At 41.1% G+C, this 19,399-nt stretch overlaps 1 protein-coding gene across 1 annotated transcript; it reads left to right on the top strand.

The window, feature by feature from the left end:
* Positions 1 to 343: 343 nt before the first annotated feature.
* On the top strand, positions 344 to 16,618 carry wipf1b (WAS/WASL interacting protein family, member 1b). The gene is made up of 9 exons (XM_034100214.2): positions 344 to 437; positions 5,871 to 5,971; positions 7,640 to 7,769; positions 8,374 to 8,559; positions 9,661 to 10,405; positions 11,304 to 11,404; positions 11,895 to 12,092; positions 13,962 to 14,075; positions 15,076 to 16,618. The coding sequence occupies exons 1-9, from the start codon at positions 344 to 346 to the stop codon at positions 15,126 to 15,128; spliced, it is 1,722 nt and encodes a 573-aa protein (XP_033956105.1). The 3' UTR covers positions 15,129 to 16,618.
* The last annotated feature ends 2,781 nt before the right edge of the window (positions 16,619 to 19,399 follow it).

The raw sequence follows: 19,399 nt of genomic DNA on the forward strand, positions 1-19,399 counted from the left end.
AAACAATACGGTGTTTGCCAAGAAGGTGAGGCTTATTGACAGAGATATAAATATACTGTTGGTACTTGTCAATGTCTCTAGGTGTGTACATGTAGCCCTGTAAATACCATGTCCTTTTCTGTTATCTGTTGGTTTATGTTCATGTTGTAACCTACTTGCTGCCATGGTGGACAGGTCTCCCTCGAAAAAGAGATCGATGAAAGGTTTATAAAAAAAAAAATAATAATATATATATTTTTTAATCGCGATAGATTTTGTCAGTCTCACGACGGTATTGAGACGTTTATTTACCGCGATATTCGATATATCGTTACATCCCTAATAAATAATGCAACTTATAGTAATGCCATATATGAGGAAGTGCAGTGTGCGAGTTCTTTACATTCAAGGATTGTTTGCAACAGGAAATACCGTGTGGTTCACAGCAGAACAGAGAGGTGAGCGTGAGAGACAGAATCTCAAAATCAGTTTTCAGTTGGAGGCGTTAAAGGTGACAAACCATCGAGATCAGATGATAAGCAAAGGTCACTGGGTGAAACTTCCAGAGAGGTGATGCAAGGATGAACATAAAGACTACATATATGCATGCAGAAGAGAAATCATGGAGATAAAGAAATCCAGTATGAAGGAGAAAGAGAGAGCGTGGTTGAAAGAGGAGGAAAATGTTTAAACGATGCACAGTGAAGATGTAGAGGCATCATCAGCCGGATGACTGCGGTGCTGGAGCCGCGTGGTGACTTCCTGTTTGTCAGCAGCATACAGGAAGTAACAGGCCTGTGTGTGTGTGTGTGTGTGTGTGTGTGTGTGTGTGTGTGTGTGTGTGTGTGTGTGGTGTGTGTGGGTGTGTGTGTGTGTGTGTGTGTGTGTGTGTGTGTGTGTGTGTGTGTGTGTGTGTGTGTGTGTGTGTGTGTGTGTGTGTGTGTGTGTGTGTGTGTGTGTGTGTGTGTGTGTGTGTGTGTGTGTGTTATCATCTTGTGTACAGTTGGTTCTCGTCCTCAGATAGAAACACGTTGGAGTCGTGTTCGATGCTGATCCTGTGAAACTGCAGGTGTTTGAAAGAATTGTGAATGACGGGTTCACGTTTCATGATTATCGATGAACAGTGTGCATCGTTTATCGCAAGTATGCCGACATGTTTGTGTATTTCTCGGTTGCATTCATTGCTTTCGGTCCTTCACCCTTAATGAAAGAGGGTGGTGAAAAAGAACTAAAAAGCTGCAGTTAAGTTGAGGAAGAGCTGTATCCGACTCTTCTTCTCTCAGTAACGAGGATATGTACCGTACTTTTCGGACTATACAGCGCACCTCCATATAAGCCGCAGCAGCTAAATTGTCCGTCTGTCTTGCTCTCGTTCTGTCTCTCGGTTCCACTTTTACTTTGGCGCGCTACCTGTCTCACTCTTTTCCGGCCTCCAGCTTTTCCTGCTGGAGCCCGCCCCTTAGAGCTGGCGGGCGCGGACCGGTCCTAGAGCCCATAGAATTAAAGGTGGTTAATTTTACCTGTAAAATCCATAGATTTAGGAGGTTCCCTAGTGGCCGTTAGCTGTACAGAAACAATGGGGGAAAAAGTGAGATGGGCCTGTCTGCAGACCGCAGCAAGGAGGCGTTTCCTATAGGGGCGTTTCCTATAGGGGCGTTTCCTAACTTTTTTTATCCAGCTGCTTTTATAAATCCTCACAGAAGAAGTCATTGTTCTAGTGATGGGAATTCCGGCTCTTCTTGCTGAGCCGGATCATTTGGCTCACCAAGAAGAGCCGGCTCTTTCGGCTCCCAAAGGGCTCTTCAGTTTACCACATATTATACCTTTTAATTAAATCAAATGTAGCGCTGTTTTGACTAATTATTTATATGTGTACACATATATCACTTAAATTATTCAAGACATCCTTTGTACTAAAGTATTCAAAAGTAAAAATTACATGTTTAATATAAATTATTTGCTGTGGCCAATTGTTTTCATTGCATTTACAGACCCGTCTAACTCTCTGATACCACCCAATTAATGCATTGACTTGCTTGTAGAACCACGCTACACAAAACAGATGGCAACACCTATAAAAACTATTTTAAAAAAGGGGCTACTGTATCAACCTATATAAAGTATATAAATATAGTTTTTCTCCCTGCAGGAGAGGGGAGCGTGCTTTGAGATCAACTGCTAGGCTGCAGCGGGGAGAAGAGGGGGACAAAAAGTAGGAAGAGAAGTAATGGGTCAGAAACCCTCCTTTTTACGCAGCGGTCCAGACATAGACATCATAGCTACGGCGACATAGTTGCCAGTTACTTTTGGCATTAGGGCAGGGATATCTTTCAAGGTTTGACATAATGAATTGTGCTACTTTTAAAGCAAGCAACGATGTTTTCAAATCTGTAATCAAAAAGCTCCTCAAAAACACTATAGAAGCAGTTCCTGCCGTTGTTACGTTAGTTCAAACAGTAACAACGGACTACTTTTCTTAGCGGATGCTTGTCAATTTAAATCAATACAAAAAACTATTTTTTAAATCAATAAAATCTTTTTCTAAATCCATAAAAGCATTTCAATTATTATTGGGAGTCATGTCGTTACTTTGTTGAGAATGTGGCCATGTGTAATAAGCGGGATAATGTCCACATTGCACATTGCATAATGTGCCTTCATGCCGATCTAGATCCCTCCGCAAAGACAAAACAAAAAACGTCTCGTTCGCGGGCGAGAGCCGGCTCCCGTCGTTCACTATAGGAAACGCCCCTATAGGAAACGCCCCTATAGGAAACGCCTCCTTGCTGCGGTCTGCAGACAGACTCTATTGGAAAAAGTCGCGGCTTATAGTCCGAAAAGTACGGTAGACTGCTTTTGGGTCGTTAAGTGCAGGTCGTTGTTTTTATCACTAATGTTTCATCGGTTAATTGCATGCATATCGTTTTCCACTGACGGTGTTTAAAGAAAGACCCTGAAGGCCTCTCCTTATCTTACTTTGTATTATCGCCACTTTATTTGATCTCCAGTTTACAGTGGCGACTGGTCATTAGGGGCACAGCCCCACCTAGTGTCAGCAGAAAGTATTACAAATAATGATTACAAAAAAATGCAAAAAATAAATAAGAAAATATATTAAATATATTTTAAGATCATGTTTAATCATCTGATTCGTCTGTACATTGCTGTTTTAGTCTGTGTTCTTCTAATTAGTGTCTACAGTGTGTGCCTATTGAGCTGTTTAGAGCCATGTGGGACTAAACCCGATCCTGCCCCTCCCTCTCTCTGTCTAAGTCAATGGTGACTGCAAAAACTACACTGCGCATGCTCAGAATATTTTCCTATTTGTGTGTGGCAAAAAAATAATGACCATAGGGGCATAGTGCTGCCATCCCCACCATACGTCATCTCACATAATTCAGAGCTGATTGGCTGTAAGTATGTGTGCCGCGAAAAGTGTGGTGTGTGAAGAGGAGGCGAGAGAGCTGCAGTGACGTGTCCTAAAACCCGGAAGTAAACTGCGCATGGCTTCCCTCCACCTAAAAGCAATGAGATTTCTCCATAGGATTTTAGAAAATAGCTCAAAATAAGATCTGTGGGAAACGTAGCTGTTAGATAAATGTACGTTTTGTTCAGCCGGTTAATATCCACATGTCTACCCTACTTTTATAATTTTCTAATCATAAATCCATTGATTAGATTTATGATAGACTTTTGAAACTACAAGAAGATAAGGAGGACTTTTACAAAAAAGTAATAGAGATTTTTGTCCAGAGGGATAGGCACATGGACTTAATCTTCAAGTCAAGGTAAGACTGCAATTTTATTGAAAATGGGATCTTTCTAAGAGAGAACAATTCAATTTAAATGATAAAATTACATTTTTTGGGTATCCTTTTGTTGAACTGTCTGTTTAAAATTAATTGAAGCATCAGACTAAAAAAGCTTATGAAAATAATATTATATTTTGATTTAGGTCAGAATATAATATTTGTAAACCTGAAGAGTCAGTGCCAGAGCCTCGCCAGCCATGAACCTCACTGCAGAAGCTTATAGACATCTAAGTTTTTTGTGCCCCACCACTTTTTTACATATAGAAACGCCACTGCCAGTTTATCATCATCTATTGTACACAATGTTAAACTGCATTCAATGGAAGATAAATAAGGAACAGTAATGGTCATATCTGCGGCTTCTTTCTTTGCATGCACGTTGCACTCCTGGACACACGAGCGTTAGGGATGTCTCCGTCGCGTTTGCATCACCTCAGTTACTAGTTTAGCTTGTTAAGAATGTAAGCCTGGTGTATAAACAATGAGCAAGTTGACAGAGACTCTTGTTGAAGATGCACTATTTTTGAAAAGTGAATTCTGTGCCTACATTCTTATCACCGTTACTTTCATGACAGTGGCACTAAAAATGGCTTTAAATCAAACTGTGTCTTCTCTGTTGTATGATAGTTTTTTTTAAAGTTGTTGGTTGCACTTATTCCCAGGGGTATGGACAAAGAAAAGGCATCCCAGCATCTGTCTTGTTTTGCATATAACACACACGTATTGTTCTCATAGCTTCTGTCTTTCAAATCTAAACTCCAGGTACGCAGCTTGTTTCCAGTTTTAAGGAACTCAAACCTCCAGTTCCCGCTTTTATTGTAAGTCTTTCCTGTGAGCTCACTATTAGCAGAGCTTATTGGAGTTATTAATGTTGTTGTCCATCCCATGTTTGAAGCTTTTAAATATGCTGTGCACGACTAGTCCATCTGTTGTTTTACTCTATTGCGAACACAACTGTTTTCAACAACTGGTGTTTTATTCACATTTATGCCAATAATGAATTTCAGAATCACAAAATCAAACCACATTTTCAACCGAGGGAAGGTCTCCTCTTTCTCTTCTCTCACCTGTACCTTGTGTTTCCTCAGGTGTACCGTCTCTTCCTCCTCTATACATGAGCTAAAAACAACACCATTGATATTTAAAGTGCAAATACATTGTCATGTCTTTTGCACTGTTTGTAAAATGTAATTTTCTTAAATGTTTTATGTGAGGGACTGCGGATGGAAATTAGCTCAAAGCTAAACAGGCACTGTTACGCTCGATACATTTGAATGTTTTAAGTGTTCATTACTGCGCATGGTCCCAGCCAAATAAACGATTAAATAAAAATAAATAAAACAAGTTTCACCGAGACACATTTAGGGAAGTGAGAATAACTATTTTGACTGCTGCCTGCTGCGGACAAAATGTAATTAATTGTTGCGTGTAGTTGCCAAAATGGAGTGCTTTTAACTAAATGAGCTCCACAATAAACAGCATGACATTATTGTTCGTTGTGTGTTTGAAGAAGTACTCCTCTATACGTCTAAAAAGCCACAACACCGATCTGTATTGTGCAAATAAACCATCAAAATTGTCACTGAGGTTCATTTAGAGAAGTGCAATGGTAACTAATAATTAAAAGTTATCTGCAGGAGATTATGTTGTGTTTATGTACTCAATGGTGGATGAAGTACTCGTATTTTTCTTTTATATAAAAGTACCATTCTTAATTGTAAAAATACTCAGTTTTAAGTTAAAAGTCCAGCATTCAAAAGTATAATGTAAAATTAAAATACAAGTGCCTCAGAATTGTATTCGAAAAGTACAGTACCTGATTAACTGTACTTCATTACATCACAAAACGTTATAATAATAATGCATTTTATTTATGGGCGCCTTTCAAAGCTCTCAAGGACACCTTACAGAGCATAATTAAAGAAGAGCACACAGTAATACAAGACTTAAAAAATACTGTACGTGTGTATAGGTAACGGTACACTTGGAAAGCACCGCATCTGCATAACATCGTCCAATAATAATCCACATTGCTCTATTTGCTCCAAGTGTGTGATGTGTGTGTGATGTGTCTTCCAGGGTGCAGCGCCCCGTGCAGACAGCCTAAAGTGGAGCCAGGAAGATGCCACCCCCCCCCCCCCCCCCCCCCGGGGCCTCCCCCCCCGCCCACCTTTGCAGTAGTAAGTCATGTTATCTGTTTGTCTCTCAGCTCAGTAAACTCTGCTGTCCCTCCTGAGCCGAACAGCAGAGACATCTTGTGGATAAATCCCGTCATAACACGTCTTCTCCAGTTTGCTCCGTGCGATACAGAACGCTAACTCCATCATAGATGGACAGAATTGGAGGATGACACCCTCTTTAATTGTCACACAGCACACACAGTGAAATTTGACATCTGTATTTAACCCATCCTAGTACTAGGAGCATCTCTTTATTAGATATATTCAGGGTATGAAACATTATTTATAGGATCATTGAAAAATATATTCAATTGATCTGTACAAAACATTTGATTAATTATACTCTGCAGAAGGCAAGGCAAGTTTATTGATATAGCACCTTTCAACACAAGGCAATGTAAGGCGCTTTACAAAAATGAAAGACATTCAGACAAAAGCATTTAAAAACATTCATTAAAAAGAAAAGATAATAAAAGAAACATTAAAAGAAAAAAAACATTAATAAAAAGTTACAGTGCAGTTTAAGATGTGAATAGTTCACACAGAAGTTCCACTTTACTGATGCCTTGCTTTAAGGTTTCTCCGAACATGAGCTGTGTACGCTTGTATGGCACATACGTCCCGAGCAGCACACACAGAGGAGACCAGCCAGGACAAAGTCCCCAGACACTGATTCCCTGGGGTTACGAGCCCCAAATGTTCGTTAGCCAAAAACGAAACACAACCGCTCAGTTTCAATTAAAAGTAGCAGCAAAAAGAAAAGTCTTCAGCCTGGATTTATTATTGAACTATTCACATCTTAAACTGCACTGTAACTTTTATCCATATTTTTTTTTGTAATGTTTATTTTATTATCTTTTCTTTTTAATGACTGATTTTAAATGCCATTTTCTTAATGTCTTTCATTTTTTGTAAAGCACTTTGAATTGCCTTGTGTGGAAAGGTGCTATATAAATAAACTTGCCTTGCCTTGCCTTGCCTTGCCTTGCCTTGCCTTGCCTTGCCTTGCCTTGCCTTGGATTTAAAAGTAGTCAGAGTTGCAGCGGACCTGCAGGTTTCTGGGAGTCTGTTCCAGATATTTGGAGCATAACAACTGAACGCTGCTTTACCATGTTTAGTTCTGACTCTGGGGACAGAAAGCTGACCAGTCCCTGAAGACCTGAGAGATCTGGATGGTTCATAATTTAGCAGGAAGTCAGAAATGCATCTTCAGAATACAGTTTGTAAGCAGGGACTTCTCTGCTTCTCAGCTTAATTGCTTTATTTTTGGTATTTTGACTTATGTATGTAGAAGATCCAACAAATCCATTGACACCAAGCATGTCTCAATAGCTTGTCGGGAACATCCCTAAAAGATGTTCCAAAGCTCGGCTGATTTGGCCCAAAATGGTGAAAAAGGTTCCAGAAATTACATTAAAATAGGACGGCTACAAAATTGGGCGTTCTTTGGTCATTGCTCAATTGCACACAGCTTGACATTACTCTTTTCAAAATGCTGTAGAGGACACATTTCTTAAGGTGGGGTGAACATTCTGAACTCATATAAAACTAAATAATCTATCGAATCTAATGACGCTACTTGTGTCGAGTTTTGAAGAGAGTTTTTCCAGGTTTCCTTATGTGTGTGTCTCCTCTCTCAGTGACTGAATGTGTGTGTTTGTGTTTCAGGCCAACACCGAGAAGCCAAATCTCAACCGCTCAGCGCAGAGTGGAAGGAACGCTCTGTTGGGTGACATTTCTAAAGGCTCCAGATTAAAGAAAACCGTCACCAATGACCGCAGCGGGCCCACACTGGACAGTAAGTCAGGACTCACTAAGCACTCACCATTATCTGTGCTGTCCTACGGGAGGAACGGTGGTTTGAAGACAGGTTGGTCACAGTAACAACACTAACCTGCTTAAACTAAATAATACGATTTGTTTTTATTAGTCAATTGATTGAATATGTTAGAAGCAAAACAAACGATAATAATTATAACAAAGACAAGCAAAATAAAAAGACGTTCAAGGTATACAAAAATAAATTATCAAATCGTTTCCGTCATGTTCAAAAGGGGCAAGAAGAAGCTCAAAACGTGTCTGGTCCCCCTCTAGTGTTCATTGACATGACTTTTGATTAATTGATTTAAACAAATCATTTCTTTGAACAAAACAACCGAAAACAAATAACTTTTACAACGACAAGAAATAGCAAGCATCTCTTCACAGGTCCTGCTCATAACCATTCAGGATGTGGTTTATAAATAATTGTTTTAGTTTAGATAAAGTTGCAGAGTAAGATACAGAGAGAGAGAGAGATGAGACTCAGTGATTATTGTGCCCATATTGGCCTAAAAACCCACATAGTAATAATATCCCTTAAATGACCAATTAATTATTTTCTTTTTTTGTCTTTCCCCTAGAACCCAAAGGAGGAGGAGGAGGAGGAGGAGGAGGAGGAGGTGGAGGAGGAGGAGGTGGAGGTGGTGGAGGTGGTGGAGGAGGTGGAGGTGGAGGAGGAGGTGGAGGTGGAGGGACTCCTGCCTTAGGAGGCCTGTTTGCAGGAGGGATGCCCAAACTGAGGTCTGCAGGAAGCGGTAGTAAAAATGGTAAAATATATATTATTTCATTAATTCAAGTTTGCATGTTCTTCCAGTGCATATGTGTGTCTACCAGGCTCTCAAAGGTTCCTCCCATGGTCGTAAATGATCTAGAAATTGCCCGTAAGTGAGAGAATTTACCTCGGGATTAAGGCTAACCTCACTCTGAACCTCGAGGATTAGCCGATGGATTCATAATAATAATCGTCAAAAACACAGAAAACTTCTAGTAGCACCTCTCATGCAGTCTGATAGCCCAACTCTGTTTTATGAAATATTTTTTGGATTGCTTCCAGACTCATTTGAGAAATTAAGGACAGTTGTGGCTACTCAACTCAGATTTTCTAATTGTCAAATACGAGTGAAAGAAATGCGATGCTGTGTTTTTTTTTTTAATAATGTACTACCGGTAATCGAATTGGCCACTTAAATATGTCCAAAGTGTCTGTTGTGTTACCCACAACACCCATGCACAATGTTGACGTTAACTACTGACTGACAAAAGGACACATGCTGCTAGTCGAGCATTGCGTGAAACCAGACTGTCTGTGGACAAAAATAGCTACGATCAATAAGTGCAAGGCAGCGCAATTTCTTTCTTTGGAAGGTGAAATACTGGATCTTCATTTCTCATGCTTCTGAATCAGAAATCGAAGTCACCAGAGTAGCTACTGCAGTCTTCATGAAGACATTTTTTCTCTCAGAAATATTTGTATTAGAATTTTTAAAGACAACATTTACATTTACACATCTTCCCCCTTCCCCTTCCCAAAGAGACCTGAACAGTATGTGCAAGGATATCACATCTCTGGAGTGCAAAAGAGACAGTAGCTGGAAGTCTAGGACAATAGACAGAGTAATGGAAAAGGAAACAAAAATAAAATACATAAACACAAATAACAGTAGTAGTGTTAATAATAATACTACAAATAATAATAATAATAATAATAATAATAATAATAATAATAATAATAATAATAATAATAATAATAGCCAGTACAGTCAGAAATAGTACACCATCATCATGACTAAGGAATGGTCCCCATACCTTATTTAACTTGGTACTTGAGCAAAAGAGTTCATTTTTAATTGTATGTTCTCTTGGTCCAGACTCAGCACCCAGCAGAGCACCCATGCTCCCACCTGGAGGCCGCCCTGGTGGTCCCAGCCCCTTCGTTGGTAGGGGGGGTGGGGGCTCCATTGTCCCGCCCAAACTCCCAGCAGCCCCTTCTAGCGCCCGTAACAGCGTCCCGGATCTTCCAAAGGGCCGACCGAGTTTCTCCTCCAGACAGGACACTCCGGGCGGCCCCCCGCCTCCCGTACCCAACACACCTCGACCCAGCCAGAACTTCCACTCTCGCGGGGGGCCGTCTCCCCCCTCCCTCCCTGCAGGACCCCGACCCACCTCCGGACCCCCGCTTCCGAGCGTCCCACCAGGGAGGCACGGCTCACTCCCCCCCCCATCAGGCGGCCCCTCGTCTGGGTCGAGACAAGGGTTCTCCGCCCCTCTTCCTCCGGCCCCGAACAACAGCAGCAGCAGCAGACCCTCGTTACCTCCGACCCCTGGAGGGAGGCCTCCTCTCCCTGACGACAGACCCCCTCCCCCCCCAGCTCCCGCGGGGGGTCACAGGCCGTCGATGCCCCGTGATTTCCCGCCGCCTCCTCCTCCCTCCCTCAACTCCAAACCTCCCCCCTCCTCCGTCTCCTCCTCCTCTCCCTCTCGGCCCTCAGTCGGTGGGGGTGCCCCTCCTCTTCCTCCGGGACGACCGGGACCCCCCCCTCTCCCCCCCTCGCCGGCTGGAGGGGACGACCACAACACGCCTCGCCTGCCCCAAAGAAACATGTCGCTCAGCAGGTAAAGGATTATAGGTTTCTGCTTGTTGTTGAATGTTAGACAGCATTTCCCATCATGTCCGTTCATGGTATGCACAACTCAATGTTTAACAATTATTTACAAAACATGTCTCTATAAACACACCATTGACCGAAAAGGAGCAGGGAGAGGAAAATAATCTTATATTATCTGCCCCTTTCTAAAAAAATAAATAAAAATAGATGGTCTGTCCTTCATATTTTCTTATTCACAGCCAATCATAACAGTGTGATTATCGTACAGTTTCAGCATCAGACGCTGAATGTTCATGAAAGGCAAATCTACTTTGGTGTTGGTTGCAGTTTGCATGGATTAAAATCAAACGGCTGTTCTGTTCACTCATCATGCAAACAATTTCATAACATTCATCTGCAACTTAGTAATTGTTGATCTATTATCTAATATATCATTCCAATAACTTGTATATAGACTCGTATTGCACTATTACTTTTTTTCAACTATTTTTCTTTTTCGTGTTTCTTTTAATATAATATACTTTAATATTGTTTTAATATTGTCTGCTTATCTGTATTATTATAGAGAAGCCTGTGACCTAAGATTTTCAACGACATAATTACTCTGTAGCTATGTTAGTTTGACAATAAAGAATCTTGAACCTTGAACCTTCTTGTAGCTCACCTCCTAAACAAAACTGTTTTAAATCTTAAATTGTTTGGAAATTAGTTTTTGATAATTAATTACACATAAATATGTATTAAAAGGCCCTATTAGGGTTTTGGGGGTTTTCCCTGTCCTGTACTGTGTTATAGGTTTCTGTGCAAAGGCTAACATCGTGATGGGCTTAGGGGAGGGGCATCTCTAAGCAGTTGACCAATCACATCAGAAATCCACAAATAATAATGTTGTTTCTCGTTGGCAGCCAAGCTCCAGCTCCAGCCCACGCCCGGGAAGGCCCTCTGCCTCCTCCACCCAACGAGAGACCCCCAGCTCTTGGGAGGAACCCATCCTCATCACGCACAGGTGAACAGTCTTTAATGTAATATTGAAAAATATGAAGAAAGCTTTAAATACAGTCCCGATAATGGTCAGAATCACAAAGGAATGCCACTCTTCACGTTCAAGCCTGTGCTTCACAAGTACACCGTCACAAATACTCAGTTTCCCACAGAGTCTAAACTGGGCTCATTTGAATTATTTTGAATGTAATGAAATTTGAACATTAGTTTTTGGTGTGTAACCAGACCCAGTAAGGGCTGTTGCTAACTGAGTTTTGTCGTTTTTGCATATAACTAAACACATGAAGTTACTATTTACAAACGTCACGTCTTTGTCGACGTTATTGTTTGTGAGGCTTTTGATGCACTTTTCTCTCATCTCTTTCTTTTAGTGTCAGAAATGTGGGCTTACTTTAAGTGAAATTGTGATGTCTTCCTCCTTGATGCCATAAGAAATGTTGTGACTACAAGACTATCATTTTTTAACGTAATTTTTTTGTTTTCTACCTCCACAGGTCCTCTTCCTCCCCCTCCTCCCTCAGGTCGTGGTGTGGGGGGGGGCAGTGTGAGGTCATCACCAGCTCCTTCTCCTATTGGTCGGCCCAGCCCAAGTCCTGGAGGTAGACCCCCCCTCCCTCCGGACAGGCCCGGTGCAGGGGGGGCTCTTCCCCCCACACCCCCCATGGGCAACGGATATCACAACCAGATACAGGGTGAGTTAATCCTTCAGCTACTGCTATGATGTACTAAGGGCAAGCAGTAGTTTAGCAGCTCAGTTCGTAAGCATGCTCGCTGGTTTGAGTCCCAGTCTGGACCCAAAACAAGTATTGTTAGTGACTTGAAAGACGCCAGTTCACTTCCTGGTGGTCCTCAAGCAAGACACTGAACCCCCAGCTGCATTTTTGGGCATGTGTGTATCTTGGGTTTGTGTATGTCGGGTTTGTGCATGTGTGTATCTTGGGTTTGTGCATGTGTGTATCTTGGGTTTGTGCATGTGTGTATCTTGGGTTTGTGCATGTGTGTATCTTGGGTTTGTTCATGTGTGTATCTTGGGTTTGTGCATGTGTGTATGTTGGGTTTGTGCATGTGTGTATCTTGGGTTTGTTCATGTGTGTATCTTGGGTTTGTGCATGTGTGTATCTTGGGTTTGTGCATGTGTGTATCTTGGGTTTGTGCATGTGTGTATCTTGGGTTTGTGCACGTGTGTATCTTGGGTTTGTGCATGTGTGTATCTTGGGTTTGTGCACGTGTGTATCTTGGGTTTGTGCACGTGTGTATGTTGGGTTTGTGCATGTGTGTATGTTGGGTTTGTGCATGTGTGTATCTTGGGTTTGTGCACGTGTGTATCTTGGGTTTGTGCATGTGTGTATCTTGGGTTTGTGCATGTGTGTATCTTGGGTTTGTGCACGTGTGTATGTTGGGTTTGTGCATGTGTGTATCTTGGGTTTGTGCATGTGTGTATGTTGGGTTTGTGCATGTGTGTATCTTGGGTTTGTGCACGTGTGTATCTTGGGTTTGTGCACGTGTGTATCTTGGGTTTGTGCACGTGTGTATCTTGGGTTTGTGCACGTGTGTATGTTGGGTTTGTGCATGTGTGTATGTTGGGTTTGTGCATGTGTGTATCTTGGGTTTGTGCACGTGTGTATCTTGGGTTTGTGCATGTGTGTATCTTGGGTTTGTGCACGTGTGTATCTTGGGTTTGTGCACGTGTGTATGTTGGGTTTGTGCATGTGTGTATCTTGGGTTTGTGCATGTGTCTATCTTGGGTTTGTGCATGTGTGTATGTTGGCTCTAATGCGTATGGGACCTGTTTACATGTGTGTATTTGTACTCTATATATGAACAGAATTCAAACTGAATTTCCCCTTGAGGGATAGATAAATAAATGTCTTCTTCTTTCTGTATTTCACCAATACAAAGTAAGATAGACAAGTGAAACCGTATATATAGAGTTATAAATCAATGTGTGCCAGTCGTACATTTGCAGGTAGATAATAATCTCTTTGCCTCGTAGTGGATTTCTCCAGCTCTGAACTCTCCCTATGAGCGACTGTCTCCCTCGTGTTGTTTTTACCACATGATTTCCACCGTGTTCAGCCATGGCAGAGGAACCCTCTCACCCCTGTTAGTGTTGTTTTTATCCCATTGAACCTCAAAGTAAGTTAGTTTGGACGGCAGGAGGGAAAAGAGATGTCAGAGGATCCAAAAGGACCTCCTCCTGAAAAATAATGTGTAATCATATTTCCTGAAGTCACAATATTCTCTGACTCAGAAGAAGTGTTTGGACGCAAATACACTGGATATCAAACTAACTCCAAAGGTGCTGAGTGTGAAAGCTGCTTTGCAAGTTGCTTATCTTTCAGTTGTATCTGATATTTCCTGGTGTTAAAACAACAGTTTGATTATTTCTTATTTAACATAATCTGTGCTTTTTCAAATTGGGATGAATAAAGTGTATATTTATCATTTATCTATCTATCTTTCTCGATTTGCATTGTGTGGAATCAGAAGAATAATGTCTAATCCTGAAAACCTGCCTAGTATTGTAAACCCACTGATCCTCCATTTTCTCTCTAAAACAGATGAGTGGGAGAGTCGGTTCAATTTCCATCCGGTGTCGGACCTTCCTCCGCCGCAGCCATACGTGCACTTCCAGAAGACGTACCCCAGCAAGATCGGCAAGTCTGACAGCAGAGGTCAGTCTGACACACACACACACACACACACACACACACACACACACACACACTTTTGTCTGTTTTGACTAATATCACGTCAATTTCCAAATAGCCAATCGCCATTTTTTTCTCAATCACTAAAAACAACCCTACACAATTGTTGGGGTTCAACAGGAAAACTATTTCAACTAAAGCTTCATAATTCACTCACTACTGAGAGCTCACTGCACAATCTTAATATGCAGGTTAAATGATATGAAATAGAATAGAGTGGTGCAAACAGTGATGACGTATTTTAGTTTGAAACCAGGAGGAGTAAATCCTGACTCGTTTTAGGATTCATTCCTGCCCCAATCTCCTAGACCTAGCGCAGTGATTCTCAAATGGGGGTACGCGAGCCCCTAGGGGTACGTTGCGGTACTGCAGAGGGTACGTGAGATACAATAAATAAAAAGGTTAATTAAAAAAATACCATGCATGATTACAAAAATAATCTTAGTACAATAAGTTAAATAGAAAACACAATTTTATATAAAATATTCCTAGAACCACTCCTCATATAAACATGTGGGTATCGTAGTTTATAGTTTTTCATAATATATCGTTTTGTTCATTGGTTTGTTAAATATTACTTCAATTAAAAAACTCCTAGGAAAAATCTGTTTTAATTTTTTTTCGTTATATTCTTTTTTTTCATGCATACATAAAGATGAAAATATCCTTAGTTTTCTGTAATTCGTGCACGAAGGAGTTAATAAATCAAACACTGATGGAACATTACTATATTGTAATTATTTATATAGGCTTTTTCTATCAAAAATGTCCGGGGTCGGTCCAGGGGTAGTTGGCTGAGAAAATGTTTCAAAGGGGAGTACATTACTGAAAAAGGTTTGAGAAGCACCGTCCTAGAGTAAAGTTAGCTGCAGACCAGTTGGACTGTGACACAGTGCCACCTAGTGGAAGAAAGTTACATCTCCTATGGGAAGTTATCATACCAACTCCTCTTTGCTCTCTCCAGGTTCTGGTAAAAAGGAGAGAGGAGCCCCGCCTCTTCCTCCTATACCCAGGTGAAGAAGACGTCGCATCCAAACGGCCCTGGAACAACTTTCTCTGCTTCTCTCTCTGTCCTCCTCTCCCTCTGTGTTGCGCTCATTGTGCTTTTTACCTGCGGCGTGTGGTTTCATTCGTGGACTGCAACATGTGAAATGGACCTGAAGTACGGGGGACCAACGAACAGGACGCACTCACAATGTGGAGTTTGCATCATGTGCCTCTGTAGCAAAATAAAAACAGTCAAAGACCAAAGCCTGGTAATACTCCGGTACACTGTGTTCAGGTAGAAATACAAAGTCAGTAAATATGTTTTAATCCATGCTAGACCTTTGTGTTCCGTATGATCCATCACGTATGACCAGCAGTAGGTTCACTAACCCTCGCTTTTATTCCATTCACTCACTTTTCATCCTCTCAGTGTTACAGTCTGTACATTGCTCGATAGATATTATATTTTACAAACCAGCTACAGATTTCTTACTTGACAAACAAACCAACATTTTGCATGTAGCATGAGTGACTTCCCCAGCCTGCTTTCACAGACAGCACTAGATTAAGCCAACAATGGAGTGCAATAGTTACAGTGCAGGGTTTCTAGTGCGACCAATCGGCTTGTTACATTGCGTTGGCTTCTTCTGTTCCAGTGTTTCCCTTGTGCCTTATTCTGTTCAGATTGTATCTCCAGGCTGCTTACTGAAGGGAATAAACCTTTTTTGTGCCTTAAATTATGTATGAATGTTTGTTCAGCTGGATTGGATCACCTGCTGATGGAAACAGAAGCAATAAAGCAGCTCCATTGCTTCAACATACTTAGAAAAGTAGTGTCTTAGTCGCATCGATACAAAGACAGACATGAAACCAAACTAAAATGGACCTCTTGCCACAGCTATCCGGGGAAATGCAGGTGTTTGATTTGTTGCCAAAGCCACATGTGCCTTCATAGTATGTACATCTGCATCTGTGTGTTTCTGTTTGAACCACTGAACGGTACTTTTCATTTGTGACGTGAGGATGCATTTAATGTCTGAGATGTTTTAAGGGACATTGTGTGGTGTTGTGGCAGCGTTGGTTTACAATAGAAGTTATCCTTATTTGGCCTGTTTTGAAGCTGCGTATGAAGGACCTGTGTTTATATCTTAATGATTTAATCACGTGGTATCGAAGGACTGTATTATTTTAAGTTATGTTTCAGAACTGTGCAGTATTATGTGTGTTTTATTTTTGCTTCATCCAGCACTGCTTTGAATGGTCGTTTGTATGCGTGATGTATTTTATCATGTGTTGGTCAAAGTAAGATTTTCTTAAAGACAATCATATGGAAGTAAACTTATTTACATCAATAAATAAAATGCTTTAAGATGCTTCGTGTGCTCTCCCATCGGTGAAATGTGCTTTCATTGGAATATTCAGATACTTCAGCACAAGGAACGATGGAGGCAAATATCATGTGTTACCGAACAATATGCATCATTTACATGTATGTGCAATAAAGCTGGACAATGATTCAACAGCGTGTCATGATATATAGGACAAGTACGTGATATACAAAGACTCCATTGCTTATCGTAACTTCCTGTCAAACATGTCAACACAACCTTTTCCTACAAGATGCAAGAAATAATGATCACAGCTTAGAGTGGAGTAATAAAATGAATCTATAGTTGGTGGTTTGTTTGAATTAAACTTTGTTAAAAACGTGTGTCTTTCCGAGGGATTCTCTGTCAATATATCAAGTATAATCACCAGTACTTGTTATGCATGATGGCCCATTTCAAAACCATATATTGAAATGGGTTTAATTATAACTATTGTGTCACAGCCGGTAAAGTTGGAGATAGTTATTATCAATCAATCAATGTTTATTTATATAGCCCAATATCACATGTTACATTTGACTCAGTGGACTTCACAGTGTGTACAGAATATCAGTATGACAATACGACACCCTCTGTCCTTAGACCCTCTGTCCTCAGACCCTCTGTCCTCAGACCCTCACATCGTACAAGGACACTTCCAGAGAAAACCCACAGTTTAAAGGGAACATGGGAGAAACCTCAGGGAGAGCAACAGAGGAGGGATCCCTCTCCCAGGACGGACAGACGTGCAATAGATGCCGTGTGTACATCGAAAAGATAATACATTTACAGCATAGGTAGACCAAATGTTTGTAAATGCATGCGTCTATAATAAGAAGATGAATCCACGAGGATGTCAACAATCCTGTGGGAGCCATCAGGGAAGTAGTTTGATGAGAGTCAGGCAGGACCACAGAGACAGGTTTAGCCACGACTCGAAGTCCAGGACTCAGATCAGGACTCAGGACTCAGGATCAGCCTCGACTCAGGATCCCGGCGTAGATAGACACCAAAACGAAATTTGGGAGAAGCTGGGTTATTGGGAACATGAGAGTACACAGGTACAGACAGAGAGAAGGAAGAAGTAAGGTGTCCCCGACAGTCTAAGCCTATAGCAGCAAAACTAGGGGCGAAAGTATTACTTTGTATAATGATGCTGGATATCTTAACCTATATTAAACTTATTTTCTGTGCTTTCTTATTAATATATTTATGCAAAGTGAACTGTGATGGCCGAGTGGTTAAGGCGTTGGATTTGGATCCCCGTGCAAGTTCAAATCCTGCTCACAGCGATAATATGAGCAGAATATCAACTTATCTCATCTCAATGTTATACTAAAATAGAGGAAATAACACCCTTCCTTCCTGCACAAAAATAAAGTTTGTAAAAATATCTTTACGTAGGATAGAAGCAGGATGAAATTAATAGTTATGTTGGTGTTGCACTGAAGCTTTTCCCCCTTTGCTCTGTATTAATAATCCTTAACCTTACCTTATCATTCTTACCATTAACCTAACCCTTACCCCTTACTTCTGAGATGGTAGGGATGAACATTTCAATCTGAATTTAAGAGATAATCTCTTTAACATCCAGGCACTGATGGTATTTGAGCAAAGCATTCACAAAGACCAACACATTGATAATCTTGCCCGCTTTAATTAAGCGGGAAAGGTAGGGAGCTTGGATAACTATAGACCAATTGCTCTAGCGTCGAGCCAGTGTGTTATCCAAAATCCTGGAAAGAATTTAGTTGGATAGATTATGTTCTTATTTATGTACCTCAGATAACCAGTTTGGCTTCAAGGCTAAGCATGGCACTGAGCTATGCATCTATGCTTTGAAGGAAATGGTAGAAACATATCGAAGACAGAATTCCACTGTTCTGATTGGTTCATTGATGCCTCTACGGCTTTTGACCGAGTTAACCATCAGAAACTGTTGTTAAAATTGAGACAAAGAGGCGTGCCCAACGGTGTAATTAGGATCCTGGCTTATTGGTATGCCAACAGGAGCATGCGGATCAAATGGGGGAATGCAGTCTCTGCGCCATTTGGTGTTGGTAATGGAGTTCGCCAGGGGCGCAACAGCGATAATTTAAGTTTAAAAGTCTCAAAAATGCTACAACTACTGTCACAAACTGCATGTGAAGTATTTTGTTGAAGGAGGATGAAAGCGTAATTAAGGAGCACTATGGAGTGACTTTGATGTTTGGACTCAGGATTAATTCATTTGGATTCCCGCTGTATGAAGAAATTAAAGGACGGCGCGAATGGAAACAATTCACAAAGGTATTAAACTGTTTAAAACACATGTTCAAAGGAAGCCGGATTTTGCCGATGTGTTTATGTGGATTCAAAAGTCGTAAATATCTACAAAATGGAGGAGACCGATCTGATCGGAGCAACTGTGACAAATAATCCAACTGAAACCGGCATGGACGATGACTATGTTTTAAAAATGCGCTTATCCAGACAAGCCCGGTTTGGAAACTTTACGGGCAGAAGAAACATTTCTATAGAAAGAATTATACATTTCTGTCTTTTTATGCCTTTAATAGCTACTAACTTGAATTGTTATGAACATTAAAGGTGGGGTAGGTACGTTTCAGAAACCGGCTCGAGATACACTTTTTGTTATATTCCATGGAATGCTCTTAACATCCCGATAGCAATGAATATCTGAAGTGCTTTGACAAAAAATCCATAAAAAAATTTCATCTGTGGAAGCCGTAATACTGTAAAAAGCACGACCAATCCGTTTAGCCGGGTATTACGGATGGCCTACCTGCCTGTCAGCCTTCCATCGGGGCACAAACTTATCTCGTGCCCTCATTGGTCATGTGCACGTTCGTGTGTGTTGGAGGAGGGGCTCTGTGAGGAAGTGGCAGATTTTCTCCGGTTGTGTATTTTCAAATTCTAGCGATCTCGAGCCGG

The sequence above is a fragment of the Pseudochaenichthys georgianus genome, chromosome 15, assembly GCF_902827115.2.
Source record: "Pseudochaenichthys georgianus chromosome 15, fPseGeo1.2, whole genome shotgun sequence".
In the NCBI taxonomy this organism is placed as follows: Eukaryota; Metazoa; Chordata; class Actinopteri; order Perciformes; family Channichthyidae; genus Pseudochaenichthys; species Pseudochaenichthys georgianus.